The 25295-nt window shown below is 37.0% G+C and overlaps 1 protein-coding gene across 2 annotated transcripts in view; it reads left to right on the forward strand.

Annotated features, from left to right (window-relative positions):
* LOC140232308 (dual specificity mitogen-activated protein kinase kinase 4-like) overlaps positions 1-18422 on the forward strand; it is a 44923-nt gene extending 26501 nt beyond the window's left edge. For both annotated transcript variants that reach the window (XM_072312437.1, XM_072312438.1), the window contains exons 4-12: positions 462-575; positions 1022-1141; positions 3650-3769; positions 5906-5957; positions 6826-6953; positions 8893-8970; positions 12261-12409; positions 13801-13846; positions 14208-18422. In XM_072312437.1, coding sequence (XP_072168538.1) covers positions 462-575; positions 1022-1141; positions 3650-3769; positions 5906-5957; positions 6826-6953; positions 8893-8970; positions 12261-12409; positions 13801-13846; positions 14208-14300 — 900 coding nt within the window. In that variant the 3' untranslated portion in view covers positions 14301-18422. The remainder of the gene's footprint in view (positions 1-461; positions 576-1021; positions 1142-3649; positions 3770-5905; positions 5958-6825; positions 6954-8892; positions 8971-12260; positions 12410-13800; positions 13847-14207) is intronic.
* Positions 18423-25295: the final 6873 nt, after the last annotated feature.

The following is a 25295-nucleotide window of genomic DNA, read 5'->3' on the forward strand; positions in this document are numbered from 1 at the left end:
GCGCATGTTAGGTACACTGTAAATGCATATTGTATGTCTCAGTGTAATCTTGCATTCATGTATTTATTTCCTATTTGCCTGAAGATGCCTCATTCCAAGCTTTATGGATGAGGAGCATGTATGCAGAAAATGTCTCTCAAGCCTGTTTAAGCCTGAAATGAAATAACAACACAGTAGATTATGTATCTTTTGCATCAAATATTTACTTGTCATTAAACCAAGCAAGGATGTCTTTTAGCTTTATCTTGATGTCATGATCTTTAGTGCCATATTCTTTGTGTTATCAGTTTTGGCTGATATTGGTGTTTCATGGAAATTTGTTAGATTTCCTACTTCTTATTGAATTTACTGTCTGATATTGACACTTCCACCATATTGTTTGTTATGTTTCTTATGGTTATGAATATTTTTCTGAAAGTCAGCTTTCAAAGCCTACACCTGGTCGTCTTCATATTTTGCAGACATATGAGTTCACATCAGAAGATCTAGAGGACAGGGGAGAGATAGGGCGGGGTGCCTTTGGCTCAGTCAACAAAATGTGGCATCGACAGAGCCAGAGCATCATGGCTGTCAAGGTAAGATTTCTTTTGAACTTTAGATGGAATCTTGTCTACGTGAATCATATCACAAAATACTATAAAAGTGACTGATACACTAACTTTTCCTGCCATAGACCTTAAATTCTTCTATATTTTTGTATATTCATGAAAGAGAAATGAAATTTTCTATTGCAATATATCTATTTGTGTGTTTGTTTCATTGTTGTCATATCGGATTGCTAAAATACAGTCTAAGATGCCAAGTTTAGTCTGAGGTTGGTTTTTGTTTGGTTGTTTTGCTTCATGAGTGTTTGACAAGGAAATCTCAATGTTTTGTCACATAAAGGTACAACTGAGAGGTTAACCCTTAGCACTCTCCATCCTAATGGACTGTGTCACGGTAGATTCAACACACTTTGCCTAAGGTTGTAGTGGTCATAAACACTAGACTGTATGTTCTATGTGATATTTGTTGCCAACAGAGGATACGGTCCACCGTGGATGAAAAAGACCAAAAGCAGCTCCTCATGGATTTAGATGTTGTCAAGCGAAGTGCCAACTGCGAGTACATCATCAAATTTTTTGGAGCACTCTTCAAAGAGGTACGTGCAAAGTAACATGGTTGTTAGAATGGAGAGGGAAAGCTGTAAGCATTACAAGAACTAAGACAAGATATAGTGAACTTATGTTACATATCTGTGTACCTGAAAGCACAAGAAAGGTCTTTATGTTTCTTTCATTGGTCTAGTAATACATTAGTACTTCCTTGCCTGTCTCAATGTTGCTGATTGGTGTTGATTATGGTAAGTAATTTTCTTGGAGAGGGATACATGGTCAAGGAAAGTGAAAGTCGAGCTGTCATTTTTTTTTCCCCTCAGTGCAGATAATGGACTGTCATTGAAAATATTTTTTTTTTTCTATTGAAGGTTGACAGCCCTACATGTATTTGATACTTCCTGAAGGGGATATTTCCCTAGACTCATATGTGGATTCAAAGAATACAGGAGGATCACTGTACAACCAGAATTATTTATGTGTATGAAACTTTTTACATTTTGCAAGGAACCAAAATATTTGGAAGTAAATGCATGCAAAGGTTTTTGTCTGCACAATGTTGGAAAGCCAGGAGTATTTCTTGCAAATTTCATTGCCGCGAAAAGGCCATTGCACTCTGCATATGTTTCTGGTTTTACAGTAATGAAATATGCGGAAGCAGTTTTAGGACCATAAAACTATACATTGAAAAGTTTTGCTCAATGCTGTGTGTTGACCTTTTTAATTGCAGTTCATTTGTAATGCTGACATGGTACAGTGATATTATGAAAATGAAATTTCACAAGTTTTTTTAGTTTTTTTTTTTTGTTTTTTTTTTTAAATGAACTTCATTTCCTTGACTGAAGTTTTTCTCCATACCTTGTAAAAGAGCTAAGTCATGTGCTGTTTTGGCAACCAAGAAAGTTTTTTTTCTTGTGTGTGTGTGTGTGTGTGTGTGTGTGTGTGTGTGTGTTATGTGTTTGGATTTTCTTCATGCGAAATTGTATTTTTGTAACAATATTTGGGGGAGCACAATATGGTTTCCCCCAGATATGGGGGAATATTCAATTAACCCAAACTTTAAAAATTCTAGACTTTTGAGTAGAATATCTGATTTTCTTTAAACTTTCATTGCACTCATTCATCTTTCTACACTCAGCAAAAAAAAAAGAATAAGCATTTTTTGAGTTCATATTTTTCATAAAAGATTTTGATGAAAATCAGTATACCATATTAAAGCTGATTTAATTGGTTATCAAACTGGCGGGTCAATATAAAGGGAAACTTTACGCATGGGTGAACACTTTCATTTTTGTCCTCCAAAACACAAAGTGAAAATTGCAAGAATTGACATGTTTTTCATTTGGAAATGCCCTTTAAGACAGCAATGATAACAAATGACCAGTTTGACACAATGAAAAACATAAATGAAATAGCAAAAATATTTTTTCAATCTCTTTATTTCTGTATAACCTCAAATAAAAGCAAAATTAGAAACTAAAGGGGGAAAAAGAATTTTCTGTCAACTCATACATCAAATGACATAGGGAGTAAGGGCACAAAGATGATTAAATTATTAAACAGAATATCTTTATTCTTTTAATTTAGTTATTTAATTCATAAGACAAATTCAAGGGTCAAATATTTACAATATTTTGATATGAGAAATCAATTCAATTTCCTATCATTTTTTATATATCTTCTCTCATTTTTTTTTTAAATCTGGATTTGACAGAAGATTCTTCATTTTCCTCCATTTTCTTTTTAGCCTTGATTGAGCTTTTAGGCTTCAAAGATGCTATAGAGGTCATAGCTTTATTTTTGCAGATTAATTAAATGTCTTTTATTATTAGATTTGTCTGATTTCTCTTATTGTTACATGGAAAAGCACTTATGCAGAGCATGCATGAATTACAACTTGCTAATTCTTGCAATTTTAACCTTTGTGCCTTTGAAAAGAAAAACGAAGGTGTTCACTCATACTCAAAGTTTACCTTTTTATTGACCTACATGTACCAGGTTGATAGCCAATTAGATTAACTTTCATATGGTGTATAATACTTTAACTTTTAGACAAATATTCTATGAGAAATATAAACTTTAAAAAGTGTGTACTTTCTTTCTTCTTTCTTTCTTTCTTTTTTTTTTTTTTTTTTTTTTTTTTGCTGAGTGTACATTCAGTGTAGTGCTCATATAGTTTCAAGTTTGATGGAACTTCTCCTTTCATCCAGGAACAAAGTATTGTTGTTTAAACCTTTCTTCAAGGGAAACCTGTCAAACTAATCATCTTCAGTTTTGGAGATGTGGCAAGGTATACATGTATATGTCAAGTGTATTAATTAAAAAATATATATTTATTAAAGTTAAGGGCTAATAGTATTTCTTGGTGTTGGGATGGGGGTAGGTAGAGTTTGACTATTCCTGGTGCCTACATATTAAAACCCCCTCTTTCTCTCTCTCTCTCTCTCCCCCCCCCCCCCCCCATGTATTGACGTCTATGCACCCACTCTTACAGGGGACTATAACAGCTCTTTGAATTCTGTTTCGTTTTGTTTTGTTTTTCTGTGAACATGCAGGGAGACTGTTGGATCTGTATGGAGCTCATGGATACCTCACTAGACAAATTCTATCGCTTTGTCACGGAAGTCCAAAACAGTCGGATACCTGAACACATCTTAGGAAAAATTGCCTTTGCAGTGAGTGAAGCACCATCCATTTGCTGATGCTGGAATCTATGATGTTTACTTCTAGAAAGCATGTGTTGCAATGAAACTTCCGTTACCTTGTATTGTAAAGTTGTTATACATTTTATGGTTAATACATGAAAATGTTATATAAGTTTTGAATGAGAATGATACCAAATTCAAATCAGTCCTCGCAGGGTCCAGTGAGTCATTTTTATATACCCCCGCCACACATAGTGTGAAGGGGGTATATAGGAATCACCATGATGTTGGTCGGGCGGGCGGTCGGGCGGGCGGTCGGTCGGTCGGTTGGTCTGTTGCAAAATCTCGTGTCGCGAACTCCTACAGTCTTGAAGCAATTTAAATGAAACTTAGGGTAAATGATGATATTGAGGTATAGATGTGCAAGACATGTTTTTTGTGTTTGTCAGACAATGCGTTGCCATGGTAACCATAATTTTACCAAAACCTTGCGGATTGAATAACTTCCATAGTATTTAAGCAATCAATTTCAAAATTGGTATCTATGATGATCAATAGGTGTAGTTATGCAAGACACTCTTTGTGTTTGTACTTGACAAAGCGTTGCCATGGTAACCACATGTTTTCTTCGAAATCTTGTGGAGTGAACAAGTTCCACAGTTTTGAAGCAATTGAAATCAAATTTGGTAGGCATTATGGCCTTGAGGCATAGATGTGGAACACATAATTTTTGTGTTTGTCAGACAAAGTGTTGCCATGGTAACCATAATTTTACCAAAACCTTGTGGATTGAATAACTTCCACATCATTCAAGCAATTAAGGTCAAATTTAGTATGTATGATGATCGGGAGGTGTAGTTATGCAAGACACCAATGTGTTAATATAAGAAAAATGTATTGCCCTGGTAACCACTCATTTTTGTATCAAATTGAACCATTTAATCTATGAAGGTGAAATTTGGTGTGTATGATGCTCTTTAAGTGTAGTTTTGCAAAATTCCTTTGTATCGGACAATGCATTGCCATGGTAACCGCATTTTTTTTTTAATCCTGTGGAGTGAACTTCTTCCACAGTTTTCAAGCAATTGAAACCAAATTTGGTAGGCATTATGGCCCTGAGGTACAGATATGAAACACATAATTTTTGTGTTTGTCACACAAACCATTGCCATGGTAACCACAATATTACCAAAACCTTGCAGATTGAATAACTTTTCCATCATTCAAGCAATTAAAGTCAAATTTAATATGTATCATGATCTAGAAATGTAGTTTTGCAAGACACCAATGTGTTAGTATAAGGAAAATGTGTTGCCATGGTAACCACTCATTTTTGTATCAAAATAAACCATTCAAGCTATGTAGGTCAAATTTGGTGTGTATGATGGTCTTTAAGTGTAGTTATGCAAAAAATCCCTTGTGTTTGTATCAGACAATGCATTGCCATGGTAACCACACTTTTTACCCAAACCTTGTGGAACCAACTGTTACCATAGCACTCAAGCAACTGTGGTCACATTTTGTTTGTATGATTGCCCTCATGACATCACATACTATAAAGCAACACTATGGGCGGGGGTATTAATCACCTTCAGTGATGATTCTAGTTTCTTTTTAAATTCTGGTGAGGCATTGAAACTACATCATACAAGCACTTTCCATGAAGACCAGGTATGCAAAACTACTGTTTTGGTCCTCAGTGTGTCTGCTGTGGCATTAAGATACTATGTATTTCAAATGTTGAATCTGATGAGACCTATGGGAGCAAGTATATCATCTTTCTTTATTTAACCAAGAAAGTTCACTCTGTTTTTGATATGTTTTGTGATTAAAAGGTACAAAAAGTAGAATTCTGTCCTGATGGATGTGGACACAGCTGAATGATATCATTGCTGATTTATCAAAACTTCATCTCATATTCTCTCAATAATGATTTTTTTTTTCAAATTTCTGTAGTCAGTACAAAAAGGGTACTTTGTTAAGCATATCCATCATACTGTTTATCTTGAATGCAGTGACATGTTTCTCGTTCTTTCTACATCTCCGTCTGAGAATTTAACAGAAATGTGGTGATAACCACTACATGCGTTTGTTAGATATTGAAACTTGTTTTCATCCTGCTCATTTTGAAGTCATGGCAATATTTCATGTTTGTTCTTTCTGCAGACAGTAAAAGCTCTCAATTACCTCAAAGAAACACTAAAGATTATCCACAGAGGTAAGACTAAAGCTGTGGTGAGATTGCTTGTCCTAACTCTTGAAAGGGTGGAGGGAACAATTTTGAGAAGGATTAGTCTGAGTGTTGGCAGACAGGATGCATCCTCTGCCATTTGCCTTACAATATCATAGTGTTTAAAATGTGCCTTTGAAAGAGTAAGTGCAGACCAAAAAAAAAAGAATGAAAATGAAAGTGCAAACAAGCATTCATAACTCATATATCCTTTTAGTTATTGTATGGGTTGATTTTTTTAATTTGAAACTCCCTGACTTTGCCAGGAAGAATTTCCCACGCTGGTCATTGTCCCCCCCCCCCCCCCCTTTTTTTTTTGTGAGGGGAGGGTTCTTTTAATGCAGTTTGAATATCTTTCAGTAAGTGTAATCTCTGGCCTAGGAATTCTCATTTGTTACAGAAGTTGGTAAAAAGGTAATGATGTGTCTGACACAAGAAGAGTTGACAAGCTCTAGTATTTAGATTAGTGACATTTAGAAACAAAAATTCTTGCTACCTATGCAGTACATGTGTAGTATTCCTCCTGTTCCATTCTATCATCTATACCATAACACTTTGAAGTGAATGCACTTTTTTTAGCAGTCATAGGACTCATAATTGTTTGCTTAAAGTGACATGAACATTTCAAACTTTCTGGGAAAGTCCAAAGAAGATGAAAGCAAATTTGGATCTTTATGTATTGAAACTATGCATCTCAGATCAGAGAAGACCTCTATGACAATGCTACATACGTTTAAAGGAATTTTTAAGAAACCTTTCTAGATGTGAAGAATCGTCAATGATGTATTTTTACTGTTCTGAGCAAAATGATTTCTGTGACATGTCTTTTTCTTCTTTACTTACCCCCACATATTAGATGTAAAGCCATCAAATATATTACTGGATGGAAAGGGCAACATAAAGCTATGTGACTTTGGGATCAGTGGTCAGCTGGTGGACTCAATAGCAAGGACAATGGATGCAGGATGCAAACCGTACATGGCAGTAAGTATTCAATGGTCACTCAGTGTGCTGTTCTCAAATCTTACCTTGATTCTAAGACTCTGGCCAGGGCGGGAGGAGCACTGTTTGTTTGTTGTTTTTTGTTTGTTTCTGTTTGTTTGTTTATTTGTTTTTTTTCTACACAGGCAGAGACACATGCCATGAAGAATAGAATAGGGCCATTATTTGTTTGTGTAATTCATATTGAATAGCCAGAGCATATTTTACCCTTCCCCTGTTTAGTCTTGACACAGATTGGAGACTCTGTCTTTGAGGTCATCAGTAATACGTTAGAAAAAAGAAAATGAAGTGGTGACATTATGCCATAAAATGAATCCTTATGTGCATAGAAATTTTTTGGAGAACGCTGACCTCCACCAATGCAACCTTTTTTCTGCCATTTCAGCCATGAATCGGCCACTCTGTCAAAAGATTCAAATTTTAAAAGTTCCTGTGTCTACATTGCTGGATGAAAAGACTACAACAGTGACTGATGTCACTGCAGAACAACAATATAAAGAAAATATATAGAGAATTCAACATATTTTCATTTTTCTAGCATAAAGAAAGAGCGCTTAACTTATCTCTTTCAGAGAGCAGGGGGATATTTCCTTAGTATTTGTCAGTAAGAAGTTGAAGAAATGTGCACTTTCCATAAAAAATTAAATTTCATGGGAATCTCTTAGAATGTTTTTTTTAAATATTATAATATAGTTTTCCTGCAGTGACATCTCAAACTGTATTAACTAATTTTGTCACAACTTCACTGGTGTGTTATACTTTTACATTGTATTACTGCATTCACTCAATCCATATACGAATTTGGGTATCTTTCCCCTTTTACGTCAGTAAAAGCAGTCAATCACATTTTACTCAACATACTCTGCATCAATTTCCAGTGTCACACCAGTTAGGTAACTGACTTCTGCTCTAGCATTGTATGCTCCAGTCTTTGTGTGCATTCAGTCTGTGCTAGTACATACAAAAATTTAATATGGCTTTTTAATGTGTGATGTGATGTAATCAACTTACATAATGTGCTGGTATCAAGCATGATTAGAAGGCAGCCATATGTGGAATACAGTGCTGACCTCAGCTTCCCTGATGACTTGTATGTCAGATTTTTCCCCCTAAAATTAACTGTTTGCCACTGTGCCATTGAATTGGTTGTTGACATGTTATGAAAAGAAAAACTGCCATTCATGTGATTGTGTATATCAAACCAGTATCTTGTATATATGGTAGAATAACAAGAAGTAATGACAACTTTCAATAAGTTTAAATATTACACATGAGCATGCTGTTCTTTAAGGAAACTGTGGGTGCATTCGAGAGCTCAAATGCTCCCAAAGTGTACCATACTGTACCATACAGTTAAAAAAATTGGAACACTTCCCAGTTGTGCTCCAAAAGCGTAATGCACTGTCCTGTACCATGCCAGAGAGCATTTGAACGCAAAGTGGTTTAAAGTGTACTGAACCAGAAGTTGGCATGAGAAGAATTCACATGACACGCACATCATCATAATGCACCAAATTGATTAGTTTTGTACGGGTCACCTGTATGTGTCGAAAGTGTGCAAGGTGCATGACCCTGTTGCTAGAAAACATTTGACCCCTCTGACTCAAGTCCCAAAGTAACTTGTGAGGTACGCTTTCTCCACAGTGATCTCAAATGTTCCTGATTTGGCAAGGTTGCTATGGTATGCTTCGGTTTGATTTGATTTTAACCTGTTGTGGAGGAGTCGGGAGTATACTCGGGCAGGTGTCTATGGGAAATGCGTGTTGTAGCAGAATCAGTTCATCCTAAACGGGTTAAGCTTGAACACGGCCTACAATATCAACTGCTTCCTTCAGATCAAATCTTGTTCATCATTTCCATGTGAGCTGCTTTACAACCAGAATGTTATATGTTTATGAAAATTTCTGTTTCGTGTTTGCAGCCTGAGAGGATAGACCCTTTCCAGTCAAGACCAGGCTATGACATCAGGTCTGATGTCTGGAGCCTTGGAATCACCATGGTAAGCATACCAACAGGTTCCATCAGACTTGCTTCATCCTGTGTTGTTATACCTAAAACTGCTTTTCTAATGTAGGTACATATTCATTTAAACTACTGATATTTGCAAGACAAGAAAAAATTATCTAGGCCCCGTTTTATCAAAAGATAAAATTAACTTTAAGTCAAGAGAATCTATGATTAACTTCCAAATCCAAAAGTCCGTTTTTATCAAGAGACCCAGAGTTGAAATCCACTTTAACTTCCTTCCAAATCCTTCCAGTTGGTAAATTTATAGTTGATAAAATATTAACTTTAAGTAGAGACAGTCTAGGTAGACTCAATTGTAAGGCAATTTACAGAAGAAAGACGACTGTCACACTTTCCTAGTCTAGCTGGGGTCTTGTCACAAATGTTTGTCTGTCAACTGCTCACTTTCTCTAACATTTAGTTACATTTCTTTCATCTAGTTATGGTCTTTTCCTTGCATGAAATTCACGATCGGCATGCATTGCTTACGCGACTGCTGCACGCAAACACCTAACGTTAGACATCAGTCTCAATCCTACCCTGCGCGCCCGGGGCCTCGGCCCACCCATCAAGCCACCGCCAGCAAGGGCAAGTAACCGAACGCTGGAACTACGTCTGTGTGTGATGCATATCTTGCCAAAGAATATGCGAGGAAACCCGCGATTTCTGACGTGCATAGGCCTACGTAGAGCTAGTTCATTAGATACTAATTAATAGTTTAGAAGGCCTATACAGAAAATAAAGAGTTTAATCCTATAGCACCGAGTACGACAGTAAGATCTATCTAACCAGTTAGGCCTAAGTAACGTTACAGCGGGTTGTTTGTACTTACCGTAACACTGCAGACTATGCGAGAGCATCTACTAGGTCTAGAATTTCGACATGTAGACTCTCGATCTATTCTTTACAAAGCTGATCTGCGAAGTAGATTACTCACCACACTCTCACAAGTTTCCATAATCCTACATGTAACACACAAGACTTGAAACAATGCATGCATTGGACAGTCCCACTGCAGAAATCCTCTGTATCAGTTATTTATCCATGTCAATGAAAACTAACGTTATGTTATCTAAGATCCTCGTACTGTAGTGTGCATCAAAGAGTATAGAAGCTAGCGCTTCTATACTCTTCGGTGTGCATGATCTTCACGGTACGCGCGTACACAGAGTTTCGTTGAGCTCGAGATGTGCTAAATCTATCGACCTTTTTTCGTCAATACAACACAAAACGGTGTATTTTGAGGTTCTGTTGCAAACATAGGGCCTACTTCTAATTCAGCGGCTGTAGCGCTAATTATACTATGGCGCACTAGCAGACTACGCTTCCGTGGCTGTGGTAAACAATCATACATTCGTGTTTTTGTTGTTTGTTTTGCTTTATGTATTGTATTGTTTTTAAGCAGACAGTACCGGAAACCAGCCTCGTCCTGTGTTTTTCGTTTGATTAAATCAATAATTAAGTTATGGTAATCAGCTATAACTTTAATCGACTATTAAGTCTCTTCGTAAAACGGAAACTTAAAGTTGATTTAAAGTTATAGCTGACTTTAAGTTGGTTAAAGTTAGAGTTGATTTCATAATCAACTCTTAACTTTATTTTGATAAAACGGGGCCCAGAGTGCCAGAAGTGTCATGATAGCCTGATTCAGTTTTGAATAGGACAAGTCAAGTACTGTCCCAGTGATCTGTTTTACACTGTACAGCCAATGATAGCTCCATCATCACATGGGTATTCTGTGGATGTATGTAATGTAGACATGAGTGGAACCAGGAACAGTGTGCGTAGAATAAATGGCTGTAATAGTATGCCATAGAATCAGAATGTGATGGTATGAGTATCATTGGACTATTTCATGAGAAAATATATATCTTTGGTTTTAAGATAGACCTGAATTTGTGTAATACTTTTTATTGGAGGCATTTGACATAGGGAACTTTCATATTATGGTGCTGTCCAAGTTCATGTGCTATTACGTAGGTCAAAGGTCATCAGAGGAAACACGATAAAATTTGTGCACAAGATTCTCCTGTTTTGTTTTGTTTTTGTCCATGATTTTCTAATGCAATCATCAATCACCAATTAAAGGGAAATTTACCCCATATACATTATATGAATCCAGAGACTGACACAAAATAGAACACATCAGTGAAGTTTTGAGTATTATCAGATTTTCTGCTCCAAAGGTTTGGATTTATAAAGTTTTTGATAATTCCATGTGCCATCATTGAATTAGCCAAATTATTGTTAATTTTAACATATATCCCAAATGTAGGGTAAAAGTGATACAGTTATATGGTTATGAATTTTGTGTGAACGGATAATGGTTACTTGAGTCGTGTTTATGTCTTTGCAATTTTTGGCATGCACAAGTTTGAATTAGGCCAAGTTGTTATTGATTCAGGGTTCCCACAGTCATGGAAAATCCTGGAAAATCCTGGAAAAATTTGTGAAAAGTCATGGAAAAGTCATGGAATTGCATTTACCTCTTGGCTATGGCAGCTTTCCAGTTTGTCGTGTCTCGCAACTCTCATACTCTGTGATCATACTCTGCTATTATAATTGGTGTTCATGATTTCCATTTTTCCCAGTTTTTTGACATCCCAAATTCTACATAACTCCCGGGACATATACTAATGATAATAGATGTACCTTATGTCATGAGTAAGATAGTGGGTGGAACGGATGGCTGTGAGGGGAGGTGGAGGCTATCATAATGTGTCTGATTTTGGAAACCATGCCAGAAAAGAAGTCATGGAAAGCAGCAATTTAGTCATGGAAAAGTCATGGAATTCTGTTTTCAAATTTCTGTGGGAACCCTGTGATTTAAGCATGTACTAACTAATATTTAGGGTATGGGCAAAATAGTTAATCTGAAGATATATAAGAAAAACATAATGGCCCGAATTCACGAAGGTGGTACAAATGAAACCATGGACAAAAACCATGGAGCACCAAGTGTCTCATGGAATATTTCGTTACGAAATCAGTCATTTCGTCGATGAAATGATTATTTTGTAACGAAATGACAACATTTTGTAACTAAATGAACATTTCGTGCACAAAATGATAATTTCGTTAACGAAACGGTCCGGTCCGTGCGACACTTGGCGCTCCATGGTTTTTGTCCTTGGTTTAAACCATGGTTTCATTTGTACCACCTTCGTGAATTCGGGCCAATGGTTTCATTTTTGCCACCTACATTGTTCTCTCCTACTTACACTAGGATGTATCATTAACATACTTTGTACCTGTTGTTATGTCTCTTCATTTCTTCCCCAGTATGAAGTGGCCACGGGGGAGTTTCCCTACCCAAAGTGGAACAGTGTCTTTGAGCAGCTCTCTCAGGTGGTGAAGGGTGACCCACCCCGTCTCAAGAGCAATGGCAGACTTACATTCTCGGAAGATTTTGTCCACTTTGTGAACAAGTGGTAAGAGACGGCCCAGTCCATCTTGAACCTCTAGTATAACATCAACAAAGGAAGAAAAAACCCAGAACATGATATTTCTTGCATTTATATGAAGTGACAAATTGTAGCTTTGAAGAATAAGTAGGTGTATGATGGCCTTTGTGCATTGTAAAGGTGGTATATCGCTTTTGCAAATGTTACAAAATTTTGCATGAAGAATAGTGTCTCCGAACAGGGTGTATGAAATCTTACACTACTACACGTCAGAGTTTTAAAATGGAAATGAAAAATTAACCCCATGACACTCTGAATATGCTCACATTTTCACCTTTTCTACTGTGAATAATTGTTCAATTTTTTTTATTTTATTTTTTTTTTTGGGGGGGGGAGGGGTCAAAGGTCAAATGGTCAGTTACTGTAAAAGTGGAAATTTTTGCAGTATTGAAGTTTTCCCCCATTTCGCGCATTCAGAAACTAGTGCAAAAATAGAAGCACGCAAATATTTTTGCTTGCCATATGTTCCAGTAGTTGATGTCTTGATTCCGCAGAATTAAAAACGTGCGAAACTCTTCTTACCCGGCCAAGGGCAAAAAATTAGTCATGCGAAAATGTCCACTTTTACAGTAACTTAACCTGATAAGCACTGTACACATCGTCGCTGGGGTGACAAGACCTTGTATCTGCAATTTTGGTGAAAATGACTTTTTTGAATTAATGGTCAAATAATGGGTTAAGTGATGTCCTGTCCAAATCCCAACTGTCTTACTCCAAAAATGAAGCCACCATGGCATGTCAAAGGAAAGGCTATCCCATTGACCACAGTGCTTTGGCCGCCATGTTTTTTGGCTCTCCTGAACATTTGACGTTTTATAGATACGAGGTCTTGTCGCCCAAGCGACGACATAGTACTAGTATTGTGGTGTACTCTCAAGGTACATTACCTAAAGATGCCAGTCAAATTCGAATAAGAGTGAATTCTGACAAGGTCAAACTGTCAAACTAGTAGTATTCCTGGTTCAAGCGCCACATATTGTGTGTGCTCAATAAATTTCTACAGCTTTGAGCTATGACCACAAATCTCACACCACAGGCACATTACCTAATGATGACAGTCAAGTTCTTATGTTGGTTAGGTCGGACAAGGTCAAAGGTCAAAAGGTCAATGAATTTACATTGAAAAACACTGTAATCTCAAATTGCAATATGCGGGTGAGACATCACTTGTTGTTCGCCTGGTTTTGTCTGAACAGTTCACCCTGTAAGGATTCACTTGGAATCTGGTTTTGACAAAACAATTCTTGCTAATGCACAACAGGTGTTTTGAGTGTCTGTGTTTGTGTGTATAATGTGTGATACAATATCATGCCAATTGTAAGCTTTCATCCTGTCTTCGTGATTTGTTTTTTTTCCAGTCTGACCAAGGATGAGAAATACAGGCCAAAGTACCGAAATCTAATGGTGAGTTTACATTTTGCATTCTTGTGATTGTAAACTTTTTGTGAAAAAAGTTAGGATACTTTTAGGTTTGTATTGTAGTGCCACTGTTTCTTTTTCATTGCATAAGCCATTATATCTTTACAGAAGTTAACAGTTAAGTTGACATTTTAGATTTTGAGTAATAGTTCTGTTTTACCTGTATACATCCATGTGTGATGTTGTGGCATAAAATGTTGGCATGACTAACTGATCAGGGTTAGAATGCTGGACTTTATTTTTTCTTTTTAACAATATCATTTATTAATTGATAGGATTGTCACCATTACTTCTGTGATGCAGTCTAAATATTTATTCCATTCTGTTATGCTCTCATTCTCTGCAGGAATACCAATTCATCAAGGATTATGAAAATGCAAACATCGATGTTGCATCATATGTTGGTGAAGTTATGCTGGAAATGAATGGACACAGTTGAGAAAGATTCTCTGATCTGCCATTAATCAGACTCTCATTCTCTTGTCTTACTGGAACCAAAAACCAAATGAGAACCAGAGAATTTGTGATGATATCAAAGAAGAGTGAAAGTGAACAGGTCTGGATTGGATCTGGCCTTCGAACAGTAGAATTCCCCGCCTGTGATTTTGTTACATCCATTTTCTTTCTTCATTTCTTCATATTTTCTTGCAATACAGTGATACTGGCCTTTGAATGGCTGATTCTACACTTACAGATAATGTACCTGATAGTGCTGTTATGTATTTTGTTTGATGAGGGTTGAGTGTGAAGTCTGACAGAGATTTGCCACCGCTATGTACAGAATGCTTACAAGCAGGGATGGATGCACAGTAATTCTCCTATGCGCAAATCTCACATGTGTCATTGGAGAATCCATATGAAATATTGTGATCTGTACAAATCCTTCTTGATGGAGTCAATCATGTCTGGACAAGATTTTTATCTGCAAAACAACGTAGTTGTGCACGTTATCAAAAATTAGGATTCTTGGCTTCTGATATTCAGAAAGAGCAAAGATTTACAACAGACATGTGGTCTTTTCTTTTCTTATCCTGTCAGTCATTTTTAGAAATTGTAGATGCACTGGTTATCTGTCCTGTTCAGTTGGTTTGATCTACCCTCTGTATGTGACAGTTTAATAATGAGCTTTATTACACAAACTGTGTACATACGGAGCCGAGTTGATGTAATGCTGCACATGATGAAACAGGACTTTGGCACAGTCTGCTGTTTGCCAACCTGGAGAGATAAATATCTAGGGTGCCTCTTCACTTTACGCACCCCCCCCCCAATACCAGACATAGGTGTATGTGTGGGTAATTCATGACATTTTTGTAATACATCACGTGGTATACAGTTAGTATTAGTCAGCCATCATGTATGATATTTGTGGTCTTCATACTTGATAAATTGCATGTGAACACCGAAACACCTATTAACAAAGCTACTTTTGTCTGACCTGATGTTTAGTAAAAAAATTGTTTTGTTGCGGGCTTGTTGGCAAACATTTACTACAATCTATTTTACTGAAAGAATGATTTTTCAGAGAGATCTTCCATTTAGTGTACACAATGAAGTCAAGTATTTGATCATTTTGCTGCAAACATGTGTAGTCAAAGTAGGAGAGCCAACCAAAGCTCTACAGTTTGCGACTGAGGGCACTGAATTTCTGACAACAAATCATAATGCACCAAGGATTTAAACAGGTTTGAGGTGGTGTTGTTCTCCTTTTCACTTTTGAAATTGTCAGTACAAATTTTAGGTAAAGTATGCAAATATTGATGTTTGTATGTATGCACTTACATGTATAAAGTTGTATATGTATAATTTAAGCATACATGCGCATACTAACATAAACATTTATTGCAGACAGAGGTGTGGAATTCTGTAGTGTCAAAAAGTAAGGTATCCCTTGTGATTTCATGTGATACTGATGCCATTACATTGACTTGCCAAATAGTGCTGTAAGTGAACTCAAAGCCTGGAACCCTGACTTGATAGTAACCAGATTTTGAATTCTTGAAAGTATGAAGGGAGGGATAGGGTTAAATGTAACCTGTGTGTGAATTTTGACAATTTGGATTTGTTTTCTGTTGCAGTGAATATGGTCCCCCTTCCCCTGTTCCAAAAATATTGAGTGAATCTTTTAAGACAGCAAGTACTCTTTATGCCATTAATCGCAAGGTTTAGTATTAGTGTTCTCTGTGTAATTTGTGCCACTGGTGTAACAGCACTTTGCCCCTCTCTGCAGGCTTTTATATACAGTCAAACCTGCCTATAGCGGCCATCCAAGGGAGATGAAAAAAGTAGCCGTTATAGACAGAGTTGTTAACATGCTTTTTCTCTCGGAGGGAAGTGTTTTTAGTGGTCGTATACGGCAGGTGGTCATTACAGACAGGTTGTTGCTAAGACAGGTTTGACTGTATTATCATTTCATATTATGCCAGCCTTGCAGTGGCTATGTACCCCAAGTACCTTTATTCCTACATTAGGGTATGAGTTGACCACTGATATATGTCTCTTTTGAAGCCTGTGATGCTGCCAACTTTTGGTTATATAAACGAAATCAACAAACATGCAGGCAAATTGTTTCAAAACAGTACTATATTTCCACAGCCACATCATTCTACAGGATATGGCAAGTAAAGAATTCTCAGATAATACCATAGAATTTCCACCCTGCAACTTTGTGATGTAATGTGAAGTTGAAAATCAGGTGACGGAGGATTACCTCTGCAATCATTAAATAACTATTTAGGCATGTTGTAATTCTTTGATCCCATATTGCGGCACTTGTGTGTATTATTTGTTTCCGCATCTTTTTATCTTTTCTTAAAATCAGTTTAAGTAAACCTTCTTTTTTTATGCCTCTGCCACAAAGTGTCGCTGGAGGCATTATTTTTTTTATCATTATTATCTTTTTACAGTGAGCTCACAAAAATCTTGCTTTCACTCCAGTTGGAATAATTCGTAAATATTTTCATTCAAGGAGTGTTTTGCTTTGATATTGGATCATATATTTTGCTAGTAAAGGTTAACTACTAGATTCCAAAAGAAATCATGCTTACCTGACTGACAAATGTTTGTACACAACAATCCCCACTACAGAAACTGTGTGTAGCCTGATGTGTTAAATGAAGAAGAAGAAAAGGGCTTGTGTATATCAGTAGAGGCTGATCATTTGCAAAATAATGAATGTGTCTTTTTGCAAACCAATGCCCCTTTTGATTTGTTGAAATTCCTGTGTTTTTGCCTTCTTGTATTTGCAATCATGGAGGCATATGCTCAGCTCTCATTCTATTAAGAGCATTTTGACCAGAAAGAAAGAGTGGAAGTTTCTAGTGCTGTGTTGCAAGGGTAAGGGAGTATGCTTGATTGTAGGATTCACACATTCTCTGTGTAATGTTTTAGCATCTGACCTAGTGAGCAAGTATTTATTGATTTTAGTTGGGTTTATAAGAACAAAGAACAGAAGTACATACACTTACATACAATGCACATATCGTCGCTGGGGCGACAAGACCTCGTATCTCAAAAATGTCAAATGTTCAGGAGAGCCAAAAAACATGGCGGCCAAAGCACTATACTGAATGGGATAGCCGTTCCTTTGACATGCCGTGGTGGCTTCATTTTTGGGGTAAGACAGCTGGGATTTGGACAGGACATCACTTAACCGATTATTTGACCACTAATGCAAAAAAGTCATTTTCACCAAAATTTGAGATACAAGGTCTTGTCACCCCAGCGACGATAGGTTACTCTGTGTGTCCACCTGGCATTGGAAAAAAGAATAAGTGGCTGCAATCCTGTCAAGAAGCATCAATTTGAATATAAGGCAACTGACCCATTTCATATGAAAGGCATTTCACTACAGGTAGGCTGTAAGTATATTGTGATTAAAATGTAGTGATGAAATGGCATAGTTTTCCTCCATGTCCTATGATAAGACATGACAAGACCCATATGTAGGGGAGAATAACACCTTCTGTATAAGCTGCTATTTTCGCGAGGGTTTAATTTTTGTGAATTTTGCGAATCACAGTTGGATCGCGAATTTAACATCATGCTTTGTTAATAGTGCATTAAGGTAAGCATCGGGGTCAAATCGCGAAAACATCTTGTGAAAATGTCTATGACCTCGTCATTTGTGAAAATTTCTGTACGTGAAAAATAACAGCGTATACAGTATTCAGTTTTCTCACTTTTAATTGCAAGAATTGTGTCTCATGACATTTGACTAAAACTCTGCCAATGTCGCTCAATTCGAAAATCAAGATCTTTGGTTGGTTTCCCTGAGAAAAGGAGGAAAATGGATAATGTGTGAGTGAATAAAAATGGAAGATTATTTTGTTGAATCCTCAAAGATCAACCGTCACATGTGGCATAATGTAAGCTGTGGTCCATGGCAATAGGTTTTTAGGTGGTTTGATGAACCTGAAAAAGTACCGTTTCTTGTTCAGGGGTATGTTGATATGTATGCCATGTGTATTTGGTTTGGCTGGACCAGTTCCTAGTTGTAGTGTGTGCCTATTACTATATTTGAAATCACTAGTCAAGCGGCATGAAATGTCTATGATTTTAGTGGGGGGGGGGGGGGGTGGAAGAAGGGGAGTTGCTACTTGGTAGAAGGACATTGATTGTGATGGGTTGGTTGATCATGGAAGTGAATACGATGTTTGATGTTCTATATTCGTAATCTTTCAGACTAGGAATAAGATATACTGTAAGTTTCATAGTATTGCTATTACCATTTGAATGCTCTGTTGCAAGGGCATAGTCAAGAACTAGTGAGCGTAACAGGAGGTTTTGAATATGGGAGGTATAAACAACATCTTATGATCACTGTCTTTATGTTGTTAGACTCTTTTGTACACACATGCTATGAATGAATGATATCATGCAGTTTACATTTCATTTCATATGTCGTATATGTAAATGTGTATTTCATGAGATGGGGTGGTATATTCATTATCTATCCTCTTCTCAAACTACTCCTGGCTATGCCCTTGCTTTATGTACAGTCATCTCAAAGACAGAATATTGAAATACTAGAAAGAAGAGAACTCTATCTTTATAAATCTCACACATCGAAACAGTATTCTTTAAGGGTTTCTCATTCCCTATTCACAAAAGTGGTTTAAAGTCAGTATAGGGTCAGTGCACATGTGTCGTGAGTGTGCATTGTAATTTGAATATTGAAGAGGATGTAATTAATGACTGACTTTGAAATTTAGTAGTTTACTTAGGAAGAGGACAGAGTAGAGGTGTCAGTTTTAAGTGTGTCTGTTGTTTGTGCAAGTGAAGATGGCTAGATTTGACCTGAATAGTACAAAAGCTTGGAGTTTAAACCACTCTTGAGAATATGAGACTAAATGTGAAATATATTTGAATCATGTATAGTGTTTGCATTGAATTGAAACAAAAAATAAGTGAGCTGAGGTGTCTCATTTCTTTGTGTCTGAAAAACAAGAAGATAATAGAGAGATGTATGTATTTATATTTGAAATATGTTTAAAGATTGTATTTGTCTCGTCCAATGAATTTAAAAAGCATCTTTGATCAAAGATTTAAAAGACAAAAAAAATACAGTGAACTTTGTTGTATATGTTTATTATTACATGAAAAGTTATGCGTGTATTAAATATTTCTGTTATTGAACAAAAGGGAGTGACTGAATTCTTTGTCGTCTTTTATCTCTATTTTGATTCCTTAAAGATTAGGATGATTTAACATACAGTCCCTGGTAAGCCTGTATAATTAAACTGGTGAGAAAGGTTCTCGCCATTCTGCAGTGCCATTATTAAATGTTTTAGTGGCTTGGGTTAAACCTGTGATATTTTGATATTCCATCTCTTGGTGGTTTGATCCCATACACTCAGAACTAATGTGTGGTGGAGCCAAATGAGTGTGACATTCTCTTGTATAGGGCAGAGAAGTGTTGCGTCTTTGGGTTGTGTGTGCGTGTGTGTGTGTATATACATTCACTTTCTCTTTCATCACAGATTTTTTTTTTTTCAGTTGTGGGTATCTCTTTATTCTAGAACTTAAATTCATTAAAAGCTCCATTTGCACGGGCACACCTTGTATATAGATGGGTATATTTACTGCTCACAAGTTTGTGGGGGGGGGGGGGAACAAAGCTGATTCTTGGGTTTTAGATCAGATTGTGTTGTTCAGTGATACAATATAATAAGGGCACAACTTCTCAATAATGAAGTGTATGTTTCTGGTACAATTTTATAAAGCTTAGCAAGTGGATGTAGCATGACAGAATGATTACGTGATGGTAAGAAAAAAAAATCATTGAATGTCAGAGATGAGAGGTTGGGGTAAAAGAAAAAAAAAGTCCATATAATTCTGTACATTTGATTGTATTAATGTTGACGTTGAGACATGATTGTGGGCTTGCTAGTGCTTCAATATTGACGTAATGAGGAAATGCACACGTGACTAACCATGAACAAACACTACTGTGAATGACCTTGATCGCTGGGGGAAAAAAAAATCATTTTGCTAGGGATTATGATAAACATAGTTATGAATGAGGTCCACGTTTTGGGAATTTAGGCTATCTTTAGGATGCACAGTGCAGGCCGCTACATGATTTCTTCATACAAATTTGGACATAAATGTAGGTGGTTCATAAGGTTTATATTTCTCCTCAAAATTTCAATTTCCCGGTCCACCATTCGCTTACAAATGATTATGCCGTATGTGTATACCAGTACCAGCGCGCATCTCTAGACACAAAATGTAAGAAATAATCAAGGTATGACGTAGACTTTAATGATTACAACATTTATTGATGATTATTAGTCATGATTAATTCCGTTTACTCTTAGATCTCCTTGAAGGGGATCTCTGTTATCAGTGCATTTATTCTAATTACAGGAAAGTGCACAATTCATGAAATCATTCATACGCCTTCAGATTTGTTAGCTTGTGCGATATACATGTATTCTTGTTCATTACCATGGCGCTTGCATACGAAAGTCACTGACGTTAGACGTATAAGGAAGAAGCCCGTCGTACAGGTTCTTGGTGCTTATTGATGTGTGTATTATTGTGACTGTTGTCACAATACATCTGAAATTTCAACCTACTGCAGTCACTCACTCTAGACGGACTTGAAGGTGCTGTTTTGAAGATGTACGGAAATCAAGGATCATACTAGTTGAACAAGATATTCATTTCTTGTTTTTATTCTTTTTAATGATATTTGAGAATACATGATAAAACTCCTGCTTGAAAATTTGACGTTGAAGATTTTCATGCGAAGAACAGATAAATTTGTTTTACAATATTTCGGCCGCATCTAAAAGAACACACAAAAGAAAATTAGAAAAAATGCAGGCCAGTCTATCTAAATTCTAGCAAGAACTTGATATTGAAAAGAAGAGCTCAATCGTTGAAGCAAACCGTGATTCTTACCAAGTTGCTTTTTGTTCAATATCAACATTTCAGTGTAAGGTGGAACAGTGTGCTCGACGAAAAGTTACAGTGAATAAAAAGAAATAGAAATGATTTTACTAAGAATACATGTATTGGGAAAATGTTGATGTAGAGATGTTGTGAATGAGTGAATATGAAAGCAAGAGATTATTAAGAAGAGGGGTGAAGTTTTATGTGTGAGTTTTCTTCAATTCCCAACAGTTGCGATCTTACAAATTTCGTTTGTAAAGCGAGACAAATAGAGACAAATTGAAGAAAACTCGCACCCGAGTCTGGATATGTTTGCCATTAACACGATTGTATAGCATTTTAGGTACAAGGTAAGGTGTGGCTGAATACTGTCGTCACTCAATGATGCCATTCAATGATAAGACAATGGGCCGGATGCATAAAAGGTATAGCTTATTGCTTGCAAGCAATTGTCGTTTTTATGCGATATACTGTATATGGATTCAAGCAAATTTATAGCCCAAGCAATTGCTAGTTTTTATGCATCCGGCCCACCCTTTCCCTGTTGATGCTTTGGATTATTCATTATAGAATGTTTCCTTTAGGTATTGTGCTGAACATGTTGCTGAGGACACCGTTCGTTTCTCTTTGCCTCGATACGTAGAGTAGCACTGTAGGGGAGACCCAGGAGAGTTGAGCCACTTTTTACATAATTTGTCATATTTCCCCCTAATTGTATTTTGGGCTGAAGACTTTCTTATGATTGGAAGTTAAGATCATATGTCATAATCCAGTTTTGTTAATTATACGGAAGGTGATTGCATTTCAGAATAAGAGCCCGTTCAAAAAAAGATGTCAAATGGCACAAGTCTCCTGTAGGACGAGGAGAGTTGAGCATACCCGCAATGAGAGTTGAGCCACCCATGGGTGAGTTGTGCCACACTGTACTAGGGAGTGGGAAAGTCGTATATCTCGTTAGGACGGGCCCGCATAAAAACATTTAATGTGCTGTTCTTATCGAATATCACTATTTTGTAAATTGAGTTACAATGACTCTAACAGAGAACTATGATTTTTTTTTTCAGATAGAGAGAACTTCAAGATAGGCTTTCCAAGTTGTAGACAAATTGATGATGTCATCGAAATGTTCTGACTTAGAGTTGGCTACCTGGGGCCGACAATCAATAACTTTAAAACACTTCCATGACATATGCTCCGGCGACAAATGCTCCGGCATGAATTGCTAATGTTGAAGCTTTACCTTACACAAACCCTTACCCCTACCCTAACCCTAACCCTAATCCAAATCCTTACCCTGCTCTGACCCCAAAACTCAATCATACCCACGAGGCTCACTCTCTCTTCGGAGAGATATTAATGTCAGAGCAATAATTGTCGGCGGAGCATAATATGTCGTGTCACCCTTTAAAACACAATAACTTCTTTGAGAAATCATTACTCATGAAGACAATAATTGAGTAAGCGAAAAACCATTGGCAGCTTAATTAAAACTTTAAAACAACATTAAAACACAACTGATATAACCCTTACTTAGATCTTACAATGCTTTTCAGAGCTCGCTCAAACAGATATGCAACCTTGAACAGGAGATAAAGATTGTAGTGCGTGGAAATTATCATGACATTTTGTTTCATTTAGCTCACATCAGCTTCATGCTATGCTATTGATATTTATGTATCATCCTCTTTGTTGTGAATTTCAATTTCCATGGGGTTTCATTCAACGTCTAAAGACAAGGGGCCACAAAACTTTCCAGAATTGCCTGAATACAGTCACATCTTTTCCAGTCACATCCTTTCAAATTTCAGACGATGATATCATATTGTTAACAATATCTGCTCAAAAAATGTAGTCCCATGAACAACATAATGCTAACCAGTGACTCTTCCATCTACCTGGCAAAACAATACAAAATAACAAAATGACCTCAACAAATGATTTGTTAAATTCAACGAAATGCAGAATACCGTGATTGCAGTGTGAACCAACACAACTTTAACAATAATGACACAACAAATGATGGTGCCCTTCACTCTTAGAAAAAAAAATGTGCTGATTAGAACCTCTTCTTGTCCCGTATTTAAGATTCTTTATAGACCCTTTTTGTATAGTGTTCTACAATGTATAATGAACCCTATACAAAAACGGTCATTTTTCTGTTTATTCATGTATCTCTTGAGTGTCATTCGATCTACACCAAATGCTCGAGCGGCAGCTCGAACACTGTTCAACTCTTCGACCGCTTTTGCTCCTCGCTGGAGCAATCCTGGATCACTCCCACGGTCTGATGTCCTTTTGTACATTTGTGGCATTGTCTGAAAGAAAAGTAAAAATTTGTATAAATAAGATACTGGGAAAAGGAGAGTTGAGCCATGGATCATGTCTCCTCATGATGAGTGGCTCAACTCTCCAAAGGTCGGCCATTTTTGCATGTGACTTAACTACCACTAGAGCAGTTGCATCATATTTAACCGAAAACATCAGAAATAATCAACAATGCAGAGGCTACGGGTTGCCCATATTGCGACCAAAGTAACTGCTAGTATATGAATAATAAGAAGGGTCTTACCTCTAACTCTCAAATCCACTTTTCAGCGCGATATTTGGTTTTCCTTTCACAAAATCTCCCATGAGGTACCATGGATCTTGCTGACTTAATGGAAAGAAAGTTATATTATACACTACCAGCAGAGGGAGTTTTAACTTTTTATCTAAAGTGCAAGTGTGAGATTTAGGGGGTGGATCAACTCTCCTTGTGGCTCAAGTCTCCTGGGTCTCCCCTATAGAACTGCAGGTTGGACAGGAGCATCTGAGCTGCAGGTTGAACAGCGTCTCCCCTTTCTGAGCTGGGAAGCAGGTATATCATATCTTTGGAGTGCGACTCCACAAGGCTTTATAAGAAAACTGTCTCCATACTTTGTATTTCTCACGTGTCGATGTTGCAAGAGATTTTTTCTTTTCTTTTTCGTCCATGCTGCTACATCTCTGTCCTAAATACAAAATAAATCATGAATAGTATAATATAAACCATCATTAAAAGCATGCTTATCCTGTTCACACCAATGGTTAAGTAGCATGTAACCTACTATCAGTTTCTCGTCCCGTGGTTCATATACTTTTCTATCCAGACATGAATGTCAGATGATTTCCAAATCCACGCGACAACTGCGACCACAGTAACTCATTCAAAGATATATCAAATATCAGAAGTGCCTGCTTTCCCAACTTGTCGATATGCTCAGCGTGCGTCATGGCCCAAACAATCTATGCATTATGAGTGAAGCTCTCGGTATCCACGGTGAAGGTGCAGCTGCTTCGCTTCCACACGGCGACGAGTTTACCGGACCCCATCACACGGCCGCCATGGCCGACGAACTTGACATAACTCCACTCAAACAGTCTTTCGCTGTCCAGATCATCGCCTACATGCTGTACGCTGAAGAGGAGTTCAACTATACCCCTTTGGCGGAATCGGCGAAAGACAAATTCTGTGTAAAGAAAGTGTAAAGGCAAATATAAGATTTATTTATTTTATTTATTTATATGTTTTATTTTCACAGGGTGGCTCCGTCAGTGGGTTAAACACTGTTGTTCTTGGAGGCCCTGCATAGGCTGCATGAACACATACATACCATACAAATAAACACAAAAATGTAACTTAGATAATCATACAATACCAACAACAAAATCATATTTGCAGTATCAAATCTGTATACTGATATATATTAAACTCAAAATTTAACAAATATTATGCAACACATTACATTACAAGATATGAGTATACAGTAGTTGTCAAAATGGAGTTTTGAGATGGAGTGTTAAAACAACTTCATGTTTTACGCCCTATGTCTGTCGCATGGTGGACACTTAAGACGAATCTTGAATAAGGTTTGATCCTTAAATCACCACATTTTCTTTGTTTTATTCCCAATTGTGTCTATGTGGGCCTACTTGATCAATTGTCGAAAACGACTTCATGGCACATTCAAAATATACAAAAATATCTAGGATGTATTTAGCCATCCCCTTCTAC

This window comes from Diadema setosum, chromosome 8 (assembly GCF_964275005.1).
Source record: "Diadema setosum chromosome 8, eeDiaSeto1, whole genome shotgun sequence".
Taxonomy (NCBI): domain Eukaryota; kingdom Metazoa; phylum Echinodermata; class Echinoidea; order Diadematoida; family Diadematidae; genus Diadema; species Diadema setosum.